Raw genomic sequence first — 22933 nt, 5'->3', positions numbered from 1 at the left:
GTGTGTGTGTGAATATGAGTATTGGTATATTGTATTCTAGGGTATATTATATAGAGTATATTATATTCTAGGAAGTATATATATATGAATATGAATATATAATAAATGTATTTGAATAATGTAGTTTTTTTAATAATTTGGTATTTTGCATATATGTAATACTTTGTGTATCTGTATTATATATAATGGTTACATCCTGGAAACGACAAAAAATGTTTTTAAATTATATTTATTATAAGCATAAGTATATGGACACAACTATATATACACTTTTAAATAATTGTGTTAGTTTATTCATGTATATATTTAGTAATAAAAAAAAATTATATTTGATTAATAATGATATTTTTTTACAATATCTATGGTATTTTGGTTAAATATATATAATACTTTGTATATCTATGTTATACGTAATAATTTATATTTGTACATTTTATATTAATATACATAAAAAACGCTAAAAAAAATAGTACTTCGTCTAGTTTGCACGGTTACCACATGGCATAATGATCCAGTTCCATCCCCTATAAATCTGTATAAATGGTACGTACCACTGACGACAGGACACGCCCATACTGCAATACCATTGGCCGCTGCTGAGGCCATCGCTGTGTATCTCTCCTGTGATTGGTCAGCGCCGGCTCTCACAGTCTGGATGCTGCTGCAAGTGTAAGGTTTACCGGGCTGGACCAACCGAAGCATCTGCCTGCCGTCTAACAGGCTTTATTGTTCACAAGTGAAGGAAAAGCGCTTTTTAAGGATATAACAAAGGAAGTAAGTGCACTATGCCTCTCTATTTTGCATTCATTTGTAAGCTATTTTCAGAAACTCCTCACTGACTAGCACAGAGATATATTGCTTGGCTCGGAATCGTGTAATTTTGTGGTATGGAAAGAATCTCCCAGTCTTGTGTCTCGTGTTTCCCGTGTATCATTCCTAATGTGGGTTGGTAATTGTTTGACTATCGATTGAGCGATATTTAATAATCTAGCCGATCAATGTGGATGTCGTAAGTTATGTCCAATGTCCATAAACAGCTCGAGCCCACCAGCAATAAACACGATTAAACGCGAGCTCTCGCCAGACATCTGATATTTCCGTTATGAAGCCGTTGTAATATCCTTATAAATGTTGAAAAACCAACGCACGTTGGCATTTCTTGATGCCTTGAGACATAGTGAATGTGTTGTGTAGAGTAAGGGCTTGGTCGCCCCTTTGTGTGACACCCTCCATATGGTCCAAATGGGATGAGTCTACATCATCCATCATCAGCCTCGTCCATGCAATCTACATATCAGAAGACATTACTGATGCACTGCATTGCACAAATGTGCATGTGTACATGGTCATAAAATACCTCTTGAAGTCATGTTTACACTTCACGTGACTGCATGCATGCTTTGCAAACTAAAAGTATTCTAGCATGAAAATTCAGAAATAATATATATGTAGATAGATAGATAATTTCTCTTTTCATTCCTTTAATTTTACTGCAATGAACATTTCAGCATAAAAATGTAAATAATATAATATAATAAATATAATAAATAAAGGTTAAAATATTTTAAATTATATCAATTGTGTAATACAGTATATAATTTAAAATATCTTTTTGCAATTTAAAATAATATTTGAAATTATGTATATTACATATATTGCACCAATTCTTCCTGTTTTTCCATTCCATTTATTTTCCCCATTGGCACAATTAATATTTGATTTAATATAATGTAAATATTATTTTAAATCCACATTAATGATCCAGTTCCATCCTGTAAATCTGTGTAAATGGTACGTACCACTGACGACAGGACACGCCCATACTGCAATGCCATTGGCCGCTGCTGAGTCCATCGCTGTGGATGTCGCCTGTGATTGGTCAACGCCCGGCTCTCACTGTCTGGGGATGCTGCTGCAAGGTCTACCGAAGCATCTGCCTGTGTGTCTGCCTGCCCGTCTAAGAGGCATTATTGTTCACCAGTGCTGAAAGTGAAGGAAAATCGCTTTTTAAGGATATAACAAAGGAAGTAAGTGTGCTATGTCTCGCTATTTTGCATTCATTTGTCAGTTATTTTAAGAAACTCCTCACTGACTAGCACAGAGATATATTGCTTGGCTCGGAATCGTGTAATTTTGTGGTATGGAAAGAATCTCCCAGTCTTGTGTCTCGTGTTTCCCGTGTATCATTCCTAATGTGGGTTGGTAATTGTTTGACTATCGATTGAGCGATATTTAATAATCTAGCCGATCAATGTGGATGTCGTAAGTTATGTCCAATGTCCATAAACAGCTCGAGCCCACCAGCAATAAACACGATTAAACGCGAGCTCTCGCCAGACATCTGATATTTCCGTTATGAAGCCGTTGTAATATCCTTATAAATGTTGAAAAACCAACGCACGTTGGCATTTCTTGATGCCTTGAGACATAGTGAATGTGTTGTGTAGAGTAAGGGCTTGGTCGCCCCTTTGTGTGACACCCTCCATATGGTCCAAATGGGATGAGTCTACATCATCCATCATCAGCCTCGTCCATGCAATCTACATATCAGAAGACATTACTGATGCACTGCATTGCACAAATGTGCATGTGTACATGGTCATAAAATACCTCTTGAAGTCATGTTTACACTTCACGTGACTGCATGCATGCTTTGCAAACTAAAAGTATTCTAGCATGAAAATTCAGAAATAATATATATGTAGATAGATAGATAATTTCTCTTTTCATTCCTTTAATTTTACTGCAATGAACATTTCAGCATAAAAATGTAAATAATATAATATAATAAATATAATAAATAAAGGTTAAAATATTTTAAATTATATCAATTGTGTAATACAGTATATAATTTAAAATATCTTTTTGCAATTTAAAATAATATTTGAAATTATGTATATTACATATATTGCACCAATTCTTCCTGTTTTTCCATTCCATTTATTTTCCCCATTGGCACAATTAATATTTGATTTAATATAATGTAAATATTATTTTAAATGTAAATTTATTGTCTAAAACAATATATAATTTTAAATATTTAAATATTATTTATTCAATTTAAAATTAAATAGATATATTTAAAATTAAATGTAGAATTATTATAATTATTTAATTAAATAATTATTATATAATTAAATGTAGAATATATGTATTCTGTTTATTGCACTTATTCTTTCTGCTCTAATAGTTCAAATTGTACTAAATATTCCATCCTGTTTTACTGAATGGAAGTTGTTTCCACAAGAAAGATCTGAAGTTTTCATGTACTTCATGCTACCTAGAAGAGTGCCATCTGGATCTCATGGAATATGGCATGGTTCAAAAGTGGGTCATTCATTCCTGAGGAAGGCCTCCATGAGTCATGGCGAGGAACAAATGCTCCAATAATTTTTCTTCGGGCTGTGTTGTGAGGACAGGACAGATGTAGCTCATGCACCGTACTGTTTCTTTTTATAGTAGGATGTCTGAGGACACACCCTTATTCTCCAGCTCCATAGTAGCCCCTCCTTGCTCACATACACACACACCATTCACCATCAGGGGCTCAGAACAGGGGGCTGGGGGGAACCCTGGGCAGCGCCATACTGTGAATATGCCGCACCCGCCTGCCCCCGACTCACTTTGCAGCATAGACTCGCATGCATGCTTTCACTTGGGATTAGATCATAAGGAAGTGCGGTGCTGCAGGGAATGTACAGCAACAGCTGCTAGCCTACATATATTTCCTGCTAACAATCCCACATCCCTGCACATGCAGCGCTAGAAAATCTGGGTCAGAATTGCTCTGATCATTTTTGAGCATCTTCCACAACCTGTTTCTGTAGTGTGTTGGATGTTGAGGTTTTGTTGAATCAACATTACTGGAACGTTTGTTGCAGTGCTGAAATTGCTTTAATGTGTCATGAATAATTAACATGTTCACATGTAATTACCATGTTAAAGGCTGGAGTCGATAATGTGACTAATCATGCCAAGCTGACGATAATCACACATGTTGGTGTCAGTTTACCCGCTAAAGTGAGATTCTTGAATGGCGTAATGCTTTGCAACCTCTAAAAACTAATGTTGTGGAACATTTGGGCTGTGACATGAATGATTGATCCTGTTTGGACGTCAAGTAAGGACATAGTTGGTTTCCATAGCCCAAATATGGAAAAATGGATTGCTGCAAGCTCTCTGTTGAGACATGTGATGTCATTCCAAAAGTATGGGGTGTATATTATTATATAAACAGGGTTCCCACTTCCCATGGTCATGGAAAACCTGGAAGTATCAGTCACTATAATCTCAATATAGTGGAATATTTCTGGAAATTTCTATAGTAACTAAAATTGCTTTTAAATGATTTAATAGGTGTCATATGTTTGGTAAAATACAGTAAACAGGTCTCTAGACTCATTCTTTCCACTGGTCGCGCTGGTGCGACAAACTTTTTCAGTTGGTTGCACCAGCACATGATTTAATCACACTTTTTAAAAAAGTTTTTGCTACAACATGAGATTAAACAATGCATGCTGATGAATAGTTTTTTCCGTAATCATAGTTAATAGTTATGGTAACAAATGTGGGATTAACATTCAACCCATTCTTTTTCATCAGTATTATTTATGATATGAATTTTGTAAATGGGAGTTCCTCTTTTAACCTCTTTTTAAACCTCTTCGAATTTGCGATCTTAATGTCACATTTTACAAGAAAAGATAATTTTCTGTTGTGCTTACATCTTTACACCTTTCACTTTTTAAGACTAAAACAAATGCTTGAAAGATGGATTCATTGTTATTCTTAATGAAAAGCACAACAAAAATAAAACGGTACAATGACAAACTAGCATATATAACGTTTATTAACAAAAATAAGATAAGGCATGGCCCACACCACATATGCTGTAATATATATCGACTAATAAATTACAGAAAGTTTAGAAAACACAGTGGAATCAAATAAATAAGAAAATTAAAAGAAAGCCTCCATAACGTAACGTGAGCTAAACAGCAAAGATAACAGCCTTTTCAAAATTAAAACAAAAAGATTATTTAAACTAAATTGGCTGTCGGTGACAGTGCTTGCATGTTTTTTTTCCAAGAAAACCAACATGTTCACCTTCTCTGGTTTAAGAAGTGGTCTTTTACTTTACTTTTATATTTCGCTTGAAAACCAAATCCTCCATCCGTCATTGTTTTCACGTAATTTTTGTCGTGCGCACCTTTGTGCTTGTGCTGATGTGGCGATACACCTGAAGCGCTCGTACTGAAAGCACCTCTATCAGTCTCTTCACGTGATCTGTGAAATCTGACTCCTGATACACTGTGCTGCGGCTCTGCAGCACGCGCTGTATGGAGCAGAGCAGACCAAGGACTCGCACAAATGCGACCACGTCAAATTTTAACTCGCACATTCTCAAAAAATGGTTGCATATTCGAACAGGACTGGGCCCTGGTAAAAACTGTAATTTTGTGAAGTATTATTACAATTTAAAATAGGCCTACCTGTTTTCTATTTTAATATATTTTAAAATGTAATCTATTCCTGTGATGGCAAAGCTGAATTTTCAGCATCATTACTCCAGTCTTCAGTGTCACACGATCCTTCAGAAATCATTCTAATTTGCTGATTTGGTGCTCAAGAAACATGTCTTATTATTAGCAATGTTGAAAGCAATTGTGCTGCATAATATTTTTGAGGAAACCGTAATATATATTTTGCAGGAATCATTGCTGAATAGAACATTAATTTGAAATAGAAATATTTTGTAATAATGAAAAAAAAAAATTACTGTAATTTTTAATAAATTTAATGCGTCCTTAATCATTGGTATTATTTCTTTCAAAAAATGACTGAATGGGTTATAAAGACCCTGTAGTGTTATTTAACACACATCTCTATAAACACTCTGTCTTTCGATTCTCGTAGGTTGAACCATGTCTTCCAGCTCAGCAACGGTGCGCATTCTTATAAAGGGAGGTAAAGTGGTGAATGATGACTTCACACAAGAAGCGGATGTGTACATCGAGAATGGCATTATCCAGCAAGTGGGCAAGGAGCTGATGATCCCAGGTGGGGCCAAGGTTATAGATGCCACAGGAAAGCTGGTGCTTCCGGGTGGCCTAGACACCAGTGTTCACCTGAACGAGAGCTTTATGAACGCCAACACCGCGGATGACTTCTACAGCGGCACCAAGGTATGAAAGTCAGAATTTACTCAGAACTGACTTACATTCATAATATGTTATTGGTCATACTAGGAATTACTTATCAGTCCATGTTATTCTAAAGAAAATCTTGCTCCACCTCTGAACATTTTTATTTGGCTGACATCATCAAGACCTAATTTTTCAATCCCTCCTCTCTCAATTCATTCAATTCCCAATGGTTAAAATCAAAAAAAAAAGTTTGTGTCCTGTTTCATTTGGAATTATGTCACATTACAGAAGTAAAATACTGATTTATGTTGACTGATAATAATAATAATAATTATTATTATTAATAATATATCAAATTCATAATATCATATTTGTCTCCTAACTGAAACACTGTTGCCGTGGTTATGAATATTTTGATTCCCAGCTAAAATAATATTTAATTATTTTAAATAAGTGTTTAATTTTATACAGATTTAAAGTAATTTATCTGATCATACTAGGGATGGAACGATTACCGGTTTCACGATAAATCACGATAAAATGCCCTGACGGTTAGTATTATCATTTAAAATTTAATTATCATCGAAACCGTATTTGATTATCGCGATTTTGAAAACTCGCGGTAAATCCTGTCCAGCCAGCATCAGTCTGACGCAGAAGCAGCATGCAATGTTGTTGTTGTTGTTTTTTTTGCACGAGAGGAAATGGCGGAAGGCAGTGACAGCGCTCGGGAGATTTTTCAGCCATCTAAGAGGACCAAATCGGTGGTCTGGTCGTATTTTGGCTTTTACAAGAGTCCCGAAGGCAATTTAATCAAGGACGGTCACCCTGTCTGCTGATCTTGCAAGAAGAAAGTCGCTGCAAAAGGGGGAAACGCATCAAATTTGCTCATATATATATATATTTTGTATGTGTATATACAGTATATATATATATATATATATATACACTGTATATATTGTGTGTATATATATATATATATATATATATATATAAGTGATTTATTATTATTATTATTATTAGGGCTTCATGTTAATGTTAATTTAATGTTTATGCTAAAAAAAGTGCATATAGCTGCTAATTGTATTTGTTGTTTGTTGATTTTCAAATATAAAACTTATTGAAATGTTTTCAGTGTGAATCAGTTCTTTTTGAACATTTTCATCTAATTTTAACAAAACCGTGATAATATTGATAACCGTGATAACGTTGGTCACTGTAATCGTGATATGAAATTTTCATACCGTTACATCCCTAGATCATACACCAGTTTCCTATTTCTGTGCCATATCTGTGGCCTAGTGGTTAGTAAATTCTTTGAGTACAGTCAGTGTTACTCATGTGGGAAACGTAGGATTGAATCGGGTTTGCGCCACATACCAATCTCATATCCTTTCTTGCCTCGAAATCATTTTCTTTTCCTTCTCAAATGTCACTAAAAAGTCAAAAGCCCTAAAATATTATGTTTTATATTGTCTCATTAGTATGGAGCACCACACATGACAAGCAAGAGAAAATAAATATTGTGTAAGAATTTGTTACTAAGACTTATTAATTTGTGGCCATGTTTTATTAATTTGTTTCCTTGTTTTAATTTAGATAAATTGTGGCAATTTACCAAAAAACAGTGTAAAAAATGAATAAGTTGTTGGAACAAATTCTTAACTCATGGCCACAATATCTAATTTTCCCCCGTATGTCATGTACATTAGGTATGTAAAATTGAATGTAAAAGAACTAGGGAGGTTATTAAAATGGCTTAAGGCTTCAGCTTGGTCACTTCTAAGATGAAATAGCGTGGTTCCAGTTGGGGCATATAGAGAAAAAGTAGAAGCAAACAATTGATTTTTTGACTTCGGACCCCCCACACCTTGGGGGCCTCCCACCATCTGCCAGGGGCCTATTATCTCACGACAACTCAATAAGTTCTTCTCCTCAGAAGTAACTAGTATGGTAGTACTGCTTAGAGTATTGTACCCTAAATACTTTTTCAAAAATGTATTTTGATTTTCCTTGCATTGTATGACTGAATTTTATGCAATATGAGTTTTTTTCAGATAAGCATTTTCATACAGTGGAAGATCTGAACTAAAATGATGTGTGATGTAGCAACCATTTAATGTCACATTCATTTGTTCTTGTTTTATAAATACTTCAAAAGCAGTGATGCACTCGCTTCAGCAGCCCTGCCTAAATAAATCCCATGGGTCACTTAGCAGACACTGAGATGCAAGAGTGAGCATTGCACACTCACAGTCTGCCTCCATCAACCACAGGGCTCGATTCACCCTCACAAATACATACACGCTCTTATTCATAGAGTGCTGGGGGCTTTGAGATGACAAATAAAGAGTTGTTATCGGCGCTGTTATTGTTAACCTTGGCAACACAAGTGGCATTCTCTTCCCCCCTCCTCCCCGCTACAGCCATGAGACTCGCCGGGCGCAGTGACAAATGGTGATCAGATTCTGTTTCCATAGATACAGGAGCACTGCTGCAAAGATTGCTGCAAAAGCCTTTCACTTGTGCCATTGTGCTGGAAGACAATGGTGCACAAATACACGCCCCCTTCAGTGGATGTGGCTGCCCGGATTGTGTCAGCTGAGAGATGCTTTTAAAGAGGACCGTTTTTGTGGTTGAATTACTGTTAATCATTGTTTCCTCGTACTGAAAAAAGCCTTCTGCTAATTATGTGTTTTTCTGTAAAACATTATGCTCAGACAGATATTGTGGGCTATTAATTAGTGGTGTTGGCTAAAGCATTATGAGGAATACATATTATTATTGTATACATTTACATTTAGTCATTTAGCAGACGCTTTTATCCAAAGCGACTTACAAATGAGGAATGTTAAATGTTATTGTATAACATAAAGTCTTTGACTTAAAACAGGTGCAAAAAAACAAAAAACAACAACAACTCGTACCTCATATAGGCTTATACCAGTGCCGTGCGGAGGTGTTATAAAATAAGGAGGCAGTTTTATATATATATATATATATATATATATATATTGCTCACTAAAAACTGACACAGTCATCACGTTTTCAAGTCATTTCATGTTTCATTTTGATGTGACACAAAGCAGTGATATCTAAGCAGGAGAGTTGTTTACTTACTTTATAATTAGTCAATAACGGCATCATTTTTTTCATGCAGGCCGAGAGCTCGCATGAAAACAAGAGGCGGGATTTATCACACGAACCAATCACATCCAATCATAACCGATCATATCCAATTATAGCGCGACTGAGGCATTGCCTCCTCTCACGTGACTTTCCCCCATTCATCTCAATGAGCCTCCAGAAAAGTCACGGCACGCTTTAGGGTCTCTGTAGAAAGTCTATGGACCGAAGGGAGGCAAGCCTCCGGCTGTAACTTTACCTGCGGGTGTCGCTGTTGGACAGTGTTACTTTATAAAAACGAGTGACTTTTAGACTTTTAATGTCATATTTAGTCATATTTGCGTTGTTTTATTTTTGTAATATCGATTATTTTCTCATCCACTGTTGAGGAGAGGAGACACTTCCTCCCTTGCCTCCTCGGAGGAAACGCCCCTGGCTTATACTGAGAGATACACCCTAACATCAGCCTAGCAATGCCCTGGCAATGATCAGATCAGCAGCCACCAGAACACCCTAGTAATGCCCATAATGCCCTAGAAACCACCACGAACATCCTACTGTAGCAATGGTCAGAGCATCCTAGCAACCACCAGATCACCGTAGCAACAGCTAAAAAAATCAGTACATCCTAATCAGAAAAACAGTTTAAAAACAACCTTGCAATTCCCCAGCAACAATCCCAGCATCCCAGCAGCCACCAGATACCGAATTATATGGAACATTATATCATGATAATTTTTTTTAGCTATATCGCCCAGCTCTAATCACAACATCCCAGGAGCAACCAGAACACCCTAGTAATGCCTGCAATGGCCTATAAACCTCCAGAGCACCTTAAAACAGCCCAGTGTTTCCCCTGCCATTATATTAAGGGGGCGGCCCACCCTCCCAACGGCACCCCCCGCCCCCTTGAAGGTCAAGTTAATTTTATTTACTTTTATTTTCTCTTATAGCGCCAGATCACAACAGAAGTCATTTAAAGTTACCTTTTCTATAGAACAGGTCTATACCTTGCTCTTTTATTAAACAAACTAAATAGCCTTATGTTATTTATCTTATTTACACGACGGCATGTCATTTCTGTCTCTACGTGACATGGTCACGCTCTCTGTATCACACACAGCGGAGTTCCGCCCCGATGCGCACACACAAGTGAGCACACTCCCACTCCCACTCCCACTACTAGTATTTGTAAATATTAAGCCGCAAAACGACTATTTAAATATGAATTTTGTGTGTTAATGAATGGCGCAGACGCGCGGTTTTGTTTACTACTCGTACTGAAGTGCACGTGACGCTTCCGGTGATATTAACGTCTGCCGTCTCACTAATGACGACATAAATACATGAACAACATCTCCAGAACTGCTCTGAGAGTCACTTCGTGAGCATTTGACCGTTTCATTTGAGTAAACTATCCTCATATCATACACACAGAAATGTAAAGGTATTCACGGCAACCCGTCAAAATAAAAGTTTGGTTTTACTTGAAGACATTGCGGCAGAAATATTACTGTTGTTCTGTAGAATGTACGTAATACTACTACTACTACTACTACTACTAAAATTATTAAAACCTTATTTTTAAGGAATAATCATACACTATTTCTTCAATATTTTAATTGTAATATTAAATCCCCTTTATTTTCCAAAAAAAATAAAATGTTTAATATTCATTATTTAAAAGATAAATCAAATGAATGTTTTATGCCTTAAAAAATGTAAATACACAACACAGAATTTCTGAGGGGAAAAAATCGTAAGGCTATTGTAAGAATAATTGAAACTTGTTTTTATGCTTTCAAATAATTAGACATGCTAAAACACAGAATTTGGTAACAATAAAACATAAGGTTGGAAAAAATAAAACATTTCATAGGACCCTAAATATGTAATTTGTGTTAAACTTTTAATAAATTGATGTTAAATTAAATTTCATTATTTTAATTAATTAGACATGCTTTTTGATTAATAAAATTTAATTTAACCATTAAAAAGGAGTCCAGAAAAATTAAAACGGAAAAAATGCAATCTCCCCCCCCAAAAGCTGTAAACCTAGAAGAAACACTGCAGCCTCAGAATTTCTTAGCAACCACCAGAACACCCTAGTAATGACCTAGAAATTATCTGAACATCCTAGCAACCAGCACAACACTTTGAATATAGCCTTGCAATTCCCTAGCAACCACCAGATCACCCTAGTCTCAGCCTCAGAGGTCACGCCCATGGACCGGTGGCTGGTCATCGGATTGGTTGAGTTATAAAGGATTTCCGGGAGATGTGTGTCGCGTACTTTAACGTTCCAGCCTTAATGCCAAACCCCCTCATGGAAGAAGAAAGCCATTGTGTTAACAACTGTGACAATGAGCACTTATTAGTATGTGAAATATTTAAAGTTCGCAGTATAGAATCTTTAAAATATGTCAGAGAGTTTTATACATCGGTCTGTTATTGTAGGAACATTGTCACGCACCTAAACATGACACGGCACAAAACGAAACGTAATTGGTTGCTTTAGCTCTAGATCATATGGCCTCTTGGACAGGCCCTGGCCATTCAAAGCGGCCAAGGTTCCCAGACCTTCTGCCATCAGTCTGAAGGTCTGGCTACGCGAGACTAAGATCACGCTAGCAAAGACCTAGAAACAAGAGCATCCTAGCAGCAACACCCAAGAAACCACCCATAACTCCATAGCAATGCCTTAGTTATAACTAGAACATCATATAAACACTAGGGATGTCCCAAACCGATCTCAATGATTGGTATCGGTGCCAATCAAGCGTTTTTTTTAACTGATCGGAATCGGCTCTCCTAAGCCTGATCCTTATTTTTTTGTCAGCTGTCATGCCCATGTCGTACAGTTGGTGGCGGTATGCTCTTTTAAGTGGGTTTCCCAACCGCCATTGAAAGAAAAAGAAGATGCTCAAATGTGTCAAGTGTGTTTACCCACCATTAAAACCCAAAATAAGAAGAAATGTGTGTGCGTGACGTGTGAGAACCAGTGAGGTCTGTTCTAGTGTCACACACATTTGAGCTTCTGTGTTCAGTGTATTTTATGCACATTTTTGTAATGAGATCTCATCCATTTATCGTTTACTTTTGTCTGCCATCAGACAATCTGAAGCGTCATAATGCACTGCTATGGGTTACGTCTTCATAAGATGTTTTCAGATTGTGATTTTCAGATTATGTTTCAGATTGTCTGACGGCTGACAAAAACTGGCGTTCTAACACCACAAGCTTCATGCTTTCTAACCATATGTTGCAATTATTGTGCTTATTGTACATTTAAAATACAAAGAGTTTATATCAGCAGTGCCATATTCATTATTGTGCACACCCTAGCAATAATGAGAGCACCCTAGCAACTACTGGATCACTCCAGCAATGACCTAGAAAAAAAATCTGAAGTTCTCAATAATAATGAAAGGAGCATCATATAAGTCGCTTTGGATAAAAGCGTCTGCTGAATGAATAAATGTAAATGGAAACACATATAAATGCCTATAGACAACTACCCAGAACATCATGAAACAATGGCTTAGCATCTCTTCCAGATACATTTTGAATACAGTTCTCAAATACAAGTCTAATTTAACCTTGATTAATGTTTTCTGAGTGCTGTTATGTATTTCATGCAAAGCTTTTGTGAGCATGTTGGTATTATGTTATGTTGTTGTTGGCCCATTAAACCGAGTGATTGGTATTGATGCTGTATGGATCCCTCAGCAGTCAGTCTGTTGTTTGTTTATTTCTAGGCTGCTATGGCTGGAGGCACCACTATGGTGATTGGTCATGTGCTGCCAGAGAAGAACGAATCATTGCTGGACGCTTATGAAAAGTGCCGCTTTCACGCTGATGCCAAGGCCTGCTGTGATTACGCTCTTCATGTGGGAGTGACCTGGTGGGGACCAAAGGTACAACGTGTGTTTGCTGAGTATGCAAACTCTGTCTCCATGGTTGAGTTTCCGTAATTGATTCAGTGCTTTTCCTGTTTATCACTGTGAAGCTGCTTTGACACAATATGTGTTGTATAAAGTGGTTTAGAAATAAAGGTGACTTGACATGTCTTGTCATCACAGGTTAGGGCTCAAATGGAGACGCTGGTGCGGGACAAAGGGGTGAACTCCTTCCAGATGTTCATGGCATATAAGGACATGTACATGCTGAGGGACAGCGAGCTGTTTCAGGCCCTGCAGAACTGTAAGGACATCGGTGCTGTTGCCCGCGTCCATGCGGAGAATGGAGAGCTGGTTGCGGAGGTATAAATCAGGGAACTGGTGCAAAACCATAATGTAGAAACAAGTTCTGCTCCAAAACCTAGTGAGCTGTATACAGGCAGCAGCTTCACACATTAGAAACAGCACTATTAATTTTTATCAATAGTTATCGGCGTTATGTGAAATTACTGACCTTTCTTTAGAACAGTAGTGTATGTGATGCTGCCTTTATTTTGGTCAAAATTATTATGAATAATGTTGGCATCTTTCTTCCTGCATAGTCGTTATTTATCATGTTATCGCATGTCTTTATTTATTCACAATAGGGTGCCAGAGAAGCACTGGATCTGGGTATTAGTGGACCGGAGGGCATTGAGATAAGCAGACCTGAGGAGGTAAAGTAACCATTCAAATCCTGTGACCATCAAATTGTTTTCCTTTAAGATATTAGCCGCACTACCACTCTCTCTCCAGCTCCTAGTCTTTCCCGTTTTCATATTGCATTTCCATGGATTATTAATACACTTAGGCCTCTGTTCATCATTAGGTTTCACTGGTGACTTTTGTGTTTTCTCACTTACCTTGGGAATTTTCCATGTGCAGCTGGAAGCAGAGGCCGTCCACCGAGCTATTACCATCGCTAACAGAGTGAGTATGATGTACAAGAGTGTTGATGTATTTTGTTCATTATTTACAGCTCCAATGACAGCCCAAACTGCTGTTACTGGTTCAGAAGTGATGCTTTTTGAAATACTAACATGGACTTGGGTGATTACAACTGGGCCTTTTCTAAGCAAGATGCTGTATCAGTAGTTCTACACATGAGCGTTTTAGTGTTAAATATAACAGATTCTGTATTTCAGAATTAAAACACATGGGTAATGCAAACACTCAAAACCTATTGCAGATCTGCTCTAATTGAGTAATTTGACAGTTTTTCTACAGCTCTATAAATGTTGTAAACAGCAAAAAAAAAAGCCCACACTTTTGAGCCAATCAGAAACCTTAACAATAATTTTGCATGTTTGACATGGTGAGAGTGGGGGATTGAAGTTAGCAGACTGAAATAATGGCAGTAAGTGTGTAAGTGGATAAAGTGAAAAACTGCATTAATTATATTTGACATAATTAACATTGTTAAGCATATTTAATTATTGCATGTGTAAATGTGTAATTGCATGTTAATTTTGACAGGCCTAATTGAAACATACAGTATAATTAACTGTAATGCCATAATGTATGCACTACCATTCAAAGGTTTGGTGTCAGTTTTAAAAAAAATTATAATCTGATAGAGAAAAGTTTCATTAAATTCATCACTAATTGAATTAACAACATATATAATGTTACAAAATATTTTTATTTTCTGCTGTTGAACTTTATATTCATCAAACAATCCTGAAAATATGTATTATATTTTAACATGGTTAATAATAAGAAATAGCACCAAATCAGCATATTATAATGATTTCTGAAGGATCCTGTGACACTGAAGACTGGAGTAATGGCTGCTGAAAATTCAACTTTGACATCACAATAAATTATGTTTAAAAATATATTCAAATAGAAAAATAATTTTAAGTTGTAATATTTCAAAATATTACTGTTTTAATATAAATAATAATACATAAGACTTCTTTTAAAACCTTTAAATCTTATTATTATTTATGTTGAAAACTTTTGAACAAAAATGTACTTTGAGACCCTTCCTTTACTGTTATTTCACAGCTGAAGCATAATATACATACAGTATATTTCATATGTAGTGTAAACAGAGTGTCAAGATAGCTGCATGATTGACATGTTGACCCAGTTTTGAAATATACACATCAGTTGCAGATTCATTGCTTTTAAGGACTTTAAATGTGATCAGCACTGTTTCTGTTTTTTGTCTCTTAGGCCCACTGTCCCATATATCTTGTGAATGTGTCCAGCATGTCAGCAGGAGATGTTTTAGCATCCGCTAAAATGCAGGGTAAGAGCCAGGCAATGTCACTCAAGGCCAATTCACAGTCACTTTAAAATATGACACCTGAATCTTCACCAGTAAATGACATAATGTGACTCCGAATACTGAAACGTGATCGGTCGACAGGGAAAGTGGTGCATGGAGAGACGACCACTGCTCATGCTGTCTTAAACGGGCTGCAGTACTACCACCAGGACTGGGCCCACGCAGCTTCTTTCGTCACTGTGCCACCACTCAGACTCGACCCCAACACACCGAATTACCTGCTCAGCCTTCTGGGAAAGTAAGTGGATTGACCGTGTACTGAGTAGTTTCATTTAGTGACTATTGATCTGCATGAATAGTTTCATTTAGTCATATCTGTACAGTCACATAAAAGCCTTTTCACTGTGATGCAGTGACACTCTAAACGTCGTGACATCGGACCACCGACCCTTCACCACGAAACAGAAGGCAATGGGCAAAGACGACTTCACTAAAATCCCTCACGGTGTTTCTGGGGTGCAGGACCGCATGAGTGTTATTTGGGAGCGGGGAGTGGTATGTTTCAGTTAATATAGCCAAAAGTTTGATGCTGCAACTAAAAGACCTGTAGGAATTCCATTGAACACTTCTGATTGTTTGCATAAATGTAAACAAATTCACACCAACCAGGTGTGAACATTAATGAATACCATGAATATTTATTTGTTACCTGACTTTCACCTACTTTGATGATTAACTTTAAATACATTTTGATGAAAATTTGATTAATGAAAAACGAATAATTAATTGAATTATTACTTAATGTATGATGCAGCTGTTTCTGACAGTTGACAGAATTATTGTAAACCCCTTCCTTAATGCTTGTGGGCAATATTAGGCTAAAATTCATGCATGAATGAATACTTTGAAAATGGTACACCATCAAGACCACTATAATGTACAATTTTTTAAATACTTATAATACTTTTTATAATACTCATTTTTATGATAATTTAAAAAACACTTATGGAAAAAGTATGGATTATATGCAAATTATGATACAACCTAGAATTTAGGGCCCTATCATACACCCATGCCAGGTGCAACGCAAGTGTTTTTTGCTAGTTTCAGCCCGACGCAGTTATCATTTTCACGTCCTGCGCCATGTTGTTTAAATAGAAAATGCATTTGTGCGCTCATGGGCTTATTACACACACAGGGGCGTGCATTTAAGGGATTACAATGTAAAAGATTATTATTGTGTAGGCTACATCAATATAAAAATGCCTACATGTCATAATGGATAGTCACTGTATATATCAGAATTAGGCTTCCTATTTGCTCACGCACGAGCAGCTCTGTTTCTTCTCTGGAGACGCGTTTGCAAATTCCGCCGTGTAAATAGCGAATTCGCCATGGCGCGAGCGCAACTGGCTCTTAAAGGGAATGGGAGATGAGATTCTAATTGGTTTATTGAACGTTATGCCCAAAACACACCCATTACTCATTAAGAGAATAGGGACAGCCATTTTAGACCATGCGCCGGACGTGCCGACCGTCTTTCCCGTCATTAAACTAGCAAATTCAGACACGCCCTAAGTGCACCTGCACCTTGTGCTTCAGACCATGCACTTAGATCGTTAAAATAGGGCCCTTAGTCTTAAATTTGGCGGTTTTAATGGATGAAAGTCATGTAATACAGTTAATATTCACATGATAATCATTAATACTTGCAGTTAGTATGCTGGAAGTGTAGCTCATGAATATTAGGTACATTATGTGACTTGGATGGATCCAAAAAGTTTATGCAACAATGTGAGGGTGCCATTAAGTATCAATATTACAGCACTGTTCAAACATTTGAAGATTTTTTAATGTTAAATAAAAGAAGTCTCTTATACTCACCAATTATTTTGATGCCTTTATGTAATAAAAAATACAGTACAAACAGTAATATTGTGAAATATTATTATAATTAAAAATGACTGTTTTATATGTTAATATTCTTTAAGTTAGTATATTTTTTAAACCTAATTTTTAAAACCTAATTAATTGATTCCTTAATTAATTGATGAACTAATTAATTGATTAATTGAGTCTTTAGTGTCAAAGTTGGGATTTTTTTGAAACCGTGCTGCATTTTTTCAGGGTTCTTTGACGAATAGAAGGTTCAAAAGAACAGCATTTATTTGAATATTTATTTTGTAACAAATGTGTTTATTGTCACTTTTAATCAATTTAATGCATCCTTGCAGAATAAAATGATTAATTCCTTTTAAAAAAATCTCTCTGACCCCAAACCTTTGAATGGTAGTGTATATAAATAATATATAACAAAAGTAATGAATTACATAACTATGTTGTATTAATAATAATATAACAAAGTATATATAACATATTATAGACAGTTAACTTGCTGCTCAAACCACAACAAAGACAAAAATCATGGAGGACAGGAAATGACAGATGCATCAAAAATAAAAAACTTTTTTAGCTCATTCTATCTATCTTTCTTAATAGGTTGGAGGCAAGATGGATGAGAATCGTTTTGTTGCTGTCACAAGCTCCAATGCTGCAAAGATATACAACCTTTACCCCAGGAAGGGCAGGATCATCCCTGGAGCCGATGCTGATGTGGTCGTCTGGGATCCAGAATCAACAAGGTCTCCAAAATAATGATTTAAATTCAAATCAGCTGAGAATTTAAAACACATTTCATATACTAAGTATTGTAAAATAAAATGAAATGACATATATTTACATGGTTTTGCATGTCCGTAGGACCATCTCTGTGAGCACTCAATGGCAGGGTGGAGATGTAAATCTGTACGAGAACCTACGCTGTCACGGCGTCCCTCTGGTAACCATCAGCCGCGGTCGTGTGGTCTATGAAAACGGCATCTTCACCTGTGCTGAGGGCTCAGGAAAGTTCTACCCTCTCCGAACCTTCTCAGACTACCTCTACAAGAAAATGGTGCAGCGGGAGAAGGTACTCAAAGCACAACTCTCACTCCAGTAGATCATGTTTTTATTACAGTGTATCGCAGTGGATCGACTGTTTGTTTGTGACCCTCTTCTCTCAGTGTCAAGCACTCAAGGGGGTGGAGCGTGCGCCCTACACTGGAGATGTAGCTGCAGTGCAGAATTCAGGGAAAAAGGAAGTGGGCCCTTCAGATGGGGACATGAACCCACGACCCTGCACGCGCCACGGGGGAATGAGAGACCTACATGAGTCCAGCTTTAGTTTGTCTGGTACAGTAGTCTGCATTAAATCTTAACTAAAAAAGTACTATACTTGACACTAAAACACACACACACACAGCAAAAACATATATATATATAGGTGATCAGAAGAAATGGACAGCACCTGAGTTAAATATATGAGTGTCACAGCAAAGGGTCTGAATACTTAGGACCATGTGATATTTCAGTTTTTCTTTTTTAATAAATCTGCAAAAATGTCAACAATTCTGTGTTTTTCTGTCAATATGGGGTGCTGTGTGTACATTAATGAGGAAAAAAAATTAACTTAAATGATTTTAGCAAATGGCTGCAATATAACAAAGAGTGAAAAATTTAAGGGGGTCTGAATACTTTCCGTACCCACTGTATATACCATGCCATATACCATTTTCTCCAAGGAGGCAAGGGATGCAGTGCCTCTTCAAACAATTGGATGAGAATATAAAATCGTAGAACAAAAATAAAACAATGCAAATATTACAAAATATGACATAAAAATAACTTGTTTTTCTAAGGTAAAACTGTCCAACAGATACACCAGCGGGTAAAGTTAAAGCGGGAGTTTAATAAGTTTATTATTAAAAAGAACAGCTGAACATCAGTTCATAAATAAAATGTATAGGCTAATTGTTTAAATAAAATATATTGTTTAAATGGTTATTGCCTTGAGTTATTATTTTGGAATAAATGCAAAATGCTTAAAAACACTATACTGACGAGACTTGGTTTTAATAAATAGAATAGCTTATTATTGTTAATGGAAAATCCAAAATAGATTTTCTAATAAATTCTTATGATAGTGTAAGTAATGTTTATTTAAGCAAGAAAATGTGACTGAGACATGAATTTACATTTATTTAAAAAACAAAACAAAAACTTTGTCTCCTCATTTCAAAACACCACTGCACGCCATATATATATTTGCATAGCCTATTTATAATGCCAGTACAATTCCAGTTAAATATTTTTCATTGACATTTTCCCTGAAGTTTTTATTGTAATACAAAAAAAGTGTCATTCTCATTCTTGTTTTAATTACATTGTTAAATATGTTTTGATATATATATAATTAATATAAAATTGTGTAAATCTAAATTTAAAAATAATATAGAAATATATAATGTGAATGAAAAATACATGAATTTATAAACTATGTAAATGTGTTTATTTACAATTACAGTATATGTAACCTGTGTTGCTCAACAGTCTTTATTTTTTGCTAGGTACCCAAATTGATGAAAATGTTCCAAAGAGAGCGTCCGCGAGGATTCTGGCGCCACCTGGTGGTCGTTCTAGTGGGATCTGGTAACATTTCGGATCAACAATTGCGCAAGTCTGCAACTGAACACCTACATTTTTGACAACCTCACATCTAATGAAAATGATTTAATTTTAATCACTTGCAACTAAATTCCTGTGTTTTTTTATATATATATATACTGTATGTGTGTGTACACGAGGGTAAAAATATATTTGTGTGGAAATTGGAAAACAAGGTATACGTTGGAAATAGTTGTAAGAGATTTGGTAATCCAAAATGTTACAGGGTGTTTTGTTCTTCATATTCAGTCAAATGAAATAGTGAAGGTTGTGTTCAAATGCAACACTGTTGTAGTGCTAAATAAATGACGGATCCTTTTACTAATTGTTTTTGTTACCACATTAACAACAGTACGTTTTACGTAAGCTGTCGTTTAACCCATTTTAAAGATAGCAACTGCAAAGTTGTTTAAGAATGGGAATGTTATTAGTTTGTGTATTTGGTCATGGCTTGAAAATGTGAACCATTGTAAAGTTATTTAATATTTTAACTGTTTTAATGTGTTGGCAGATGACTATACATTTACCTCAGTGTTTATCTCTGGAGTTACACTTTAGCACTCTGCCTCTCTACACTTACAACTCTTACAGTGACCAATTGGCAACACTTTCTGACAGCAGGTACAAACCAATTTTTGCTTTGTGTCGAGGTGTTAATATTTGTTCTTATTTTTATTATCTTATTTTTAACACTCACAATTTAAAGGCAATACAAGATATTTGATTGTTTCTCTTGTCATATTTATAGTTTTAGTTCATGACACAGGTCACTTGTATTGCTTATACATTCAAAAAAGTAATTTATAAGAAGCATTTTCAATTTTCCCAATGTCGTTTAGAAGCACAAGTACCTGACCTTCTAAAATGTGAATTAAGAATAACATTGTTTACAATGTTACATATCAAATTTAGCTGTGTAACTAATCTAAAAATGTATTGATCTTTCATTTTTCGCTGACCAGATTTTCTTTTTATCTACTAAGTCTACATTCCCTGTTAGTGTTACAGGCACTCACGAGTTATTCTTCATAACAATAGCATAATTTTTGCAGTGTAGCTTTATGTCTATTCTAGAATTAACTGTTAGCCGAACACTGAACTGTAACGACAGTTGAATTCCATCAGTTGTTCACTGAACATTAAAGGGTTAGTTCACCCAAAAATGAAAATTAGCCCATGAATTACTCACCCTCCTAGCATCCTAGGTGTATATGACTTTCTTCTTTCAGACGAATCCAGTCAGAGTTATATTAAAATTGTCTTTGATCTTCCAAGCTGTTTAATGGCAGTCAGCAGGTGTTGCAGTGCATCAGTCCAAAAGAAGTGAAATAAAGCGCATCCATCCATAATAAAAAGTGCCTCACACGGCTTTTGTAAGAAAAATATCCATATTCAAAACGTAATAATCACTTTAATGTAGCTTGCGCTCACTGTTGTACATGGAAGCAGCTCCGGGCGGATGACGTATCGGCTTTGCGCATGCGCCGCTCAGAAGTGACGAATGCTGAAGCGCAGGGGAGAGATCAAAACAAAACAACGGTCACTTTATTTCTCTTCTTTTGGACTGATGAACTGCAACACCCGCTGACTGCCATTAAACAGCTTGGAAGATCAAAGTCAATTTTTAATATAACTCCGACTGGATTCATCTGAAAGAAGGAAGTCATATATGCCTAGGGTGGCTTGAGGGTGAGTAAATAATGGGCTAATTTTCATTTTTGGGTGAACTATCCCTTTAACACTGTGCATTGGTGAATATTGATCTGCATGTTCCAAAACAAGTCAGAAAATTTCTGCTTCACTTCTGATCAACACTAACCAACCCTGTTAAAAGACACCAGACATCTAACTGAGGCATGTGTTCTTTTTGTACATGTGTGTCTAAGCACTTGAAGACCTTCTGTAGAGACCGTTCGAAACACAGTAACTTTAGCTGTACAATGTTCCAGTGACACAAGCAGTAGAATGGCAAGAACATTTCTGTTGGTGCTGAATATTCATGTCTTTTTTTATTCTGGATTTTCAGTATGCTTTTCAATTTTTTAATATGAGCTGTGTATGCACTACAGTTGTACGTATTAACATATTATGTTTATCTCATGAAAAAGTGCAAATAAAATCCCTTCAACCTCATGACTGCATGTATCATTGAATAAAATGCAACATAGAATATTTATATACATGCTTATAATATTTACCAAATACACTTTATAATTACGTTATTAAATAACTATAATTCATTAGTAGTAAGTTAAGTTATTTCAATCATTTTAATATATTTCTTTTACAGTTTTTTCAACTGCTTACACACAAAATCTTTACTTGTCACACAATTTCTGAAACCTGACACTCTTAACACCAGAACCACACACCAAATCTGCAAAACTACTAATTCTCGGCCTTTGACTCAGTTTTCAATTTCATAAAACACTTTTTTGCAAAACACAACACACAATTCTCTATGTAACACACAAAAATCTAACAGGAAGTATCTTGATTTCCTTTTTCAAACACAACCAAACGAAATGCCAAACATTCACCAGTGCCTCACACACTAACTCCTCACATTTGCTTTACTTAACAACAACCAATCATGGCTTTAGAATAAGCCTGAATACACAACTACACATGGTTGATGTATTTCTTTTCTTTTGTACTGTGTAACACGGTATTCACAACCACAAATGCTTACAGTAAGAAAAAAAGTATGGTTTCAATCTTGCTTTTCAACATTTTTCAATATCTCTCTCTGCCAATTACTTTCAATCTTGTACAGAAATGTACATAGGAGCTCATAAAAGAAGAGCTTTAGGTTTTGAATAACTGTATATGATATATCCAAAAATATAATATGGTAAAGGTGTTTGCAGCGTAAGACAAATGTTTGCTTTTGAGACGTTTTTGTGGTATTTTGAATGCAGTGCTGCATTTTGCTAGAGATGTGA

General features: G+C 35.9%; 1 protein-coding gene across 2 annotated transcripts; it reads left to right on the top strand.

Moving 5' to 3' along the window:
* The first annotated feature begins 662 nt into the window (after nt 1-662).
* On the top strand, nt 663-21180 carry LOC107679787 (dihydropyrimidinase-related protein 5-like). Of its 2 annotated transcripts, none has more exons than XM_016475445.1 (13): nt 663-774; nt 5917-6185; nt 13031-13189; nt 13355-13534; nt 13819-13887; nt 14096-14140; nt 15392-15467; nt 15588-15744; nt 15860-16001; nt 17946-18088; nt 18207-18414; nt 18509-18677; nt 19892-21180. In XM_016475445.1, exons 2-13 carry the CDS (start codon nt 5925-5927, stop codon nt 19975-19977), a joined length of 1695 nt encoding a protein of 564 aa, XP_016330931.1. In that variant the 5' UTR covers nt 663-774; nt 5917-5924; the 3' UTR covers nt 19978-21180. The 2 variants fall into 2 exon arrangements, with proteins under 2 accessions (XP_016330931.1, XP_016330932.1); XM_016475446.1 differs by lacking the exon at nt 663-774 and adding an exon at nt 1915-2027.
* Nucleotides 21181-22933: the final 1753 nt, after the last annotated feature.

The sequence above is a fragment of the Sinocyclocheilus anshuiensis genome, unplaced genomic scaffold (assembly GCF_001515605.1).
Source record: "Sinocyclocheilus anshuiensis isolate Anshui unplaced genomic scaffold, SAMN03320099.WGS_v1.1 scaffold676, whole genome shotgun sequence".
Classification (NCBI taxonomy): Eukaryota; Metazoa; Chordata; class Actinopteri; order Cypriniformes; family Cyprinidae; genus Sinocyclocheilus; species Sinocyclocheilus anshuiensis.
This window is presented reverse-complemented; position numbering and strand designations above follow the sequence as displayed.

What these genes read in the sequence shown, in the direction of transcription:
- LOC107679787 (XM_016475445.1), top strand. Translation starts at nt 5,925, where the DNA reads ATGTCTTCCAGCTCAGCAACGGTGCGCATTCTTATAAAGGGAGGTAAA. An exon ending in CTATTACCATCGCTAACAGA is followed by an intron (nt 14,141 to 15,391) that starts GTGAGTATGATG and finishes TTTGTCTCTTAG; the next exon opens with GCCCACTGTCCCATATATCT. An exon ending in GTCCAGCTTTAGTTTGTCTG is followed by an intron (nt 18,678 to 19,891) that starts GTACAGTAGTCT and finishes ATTTTTTGCTAG; the next exon opens with GTACCCAAATTGATGAAAAT.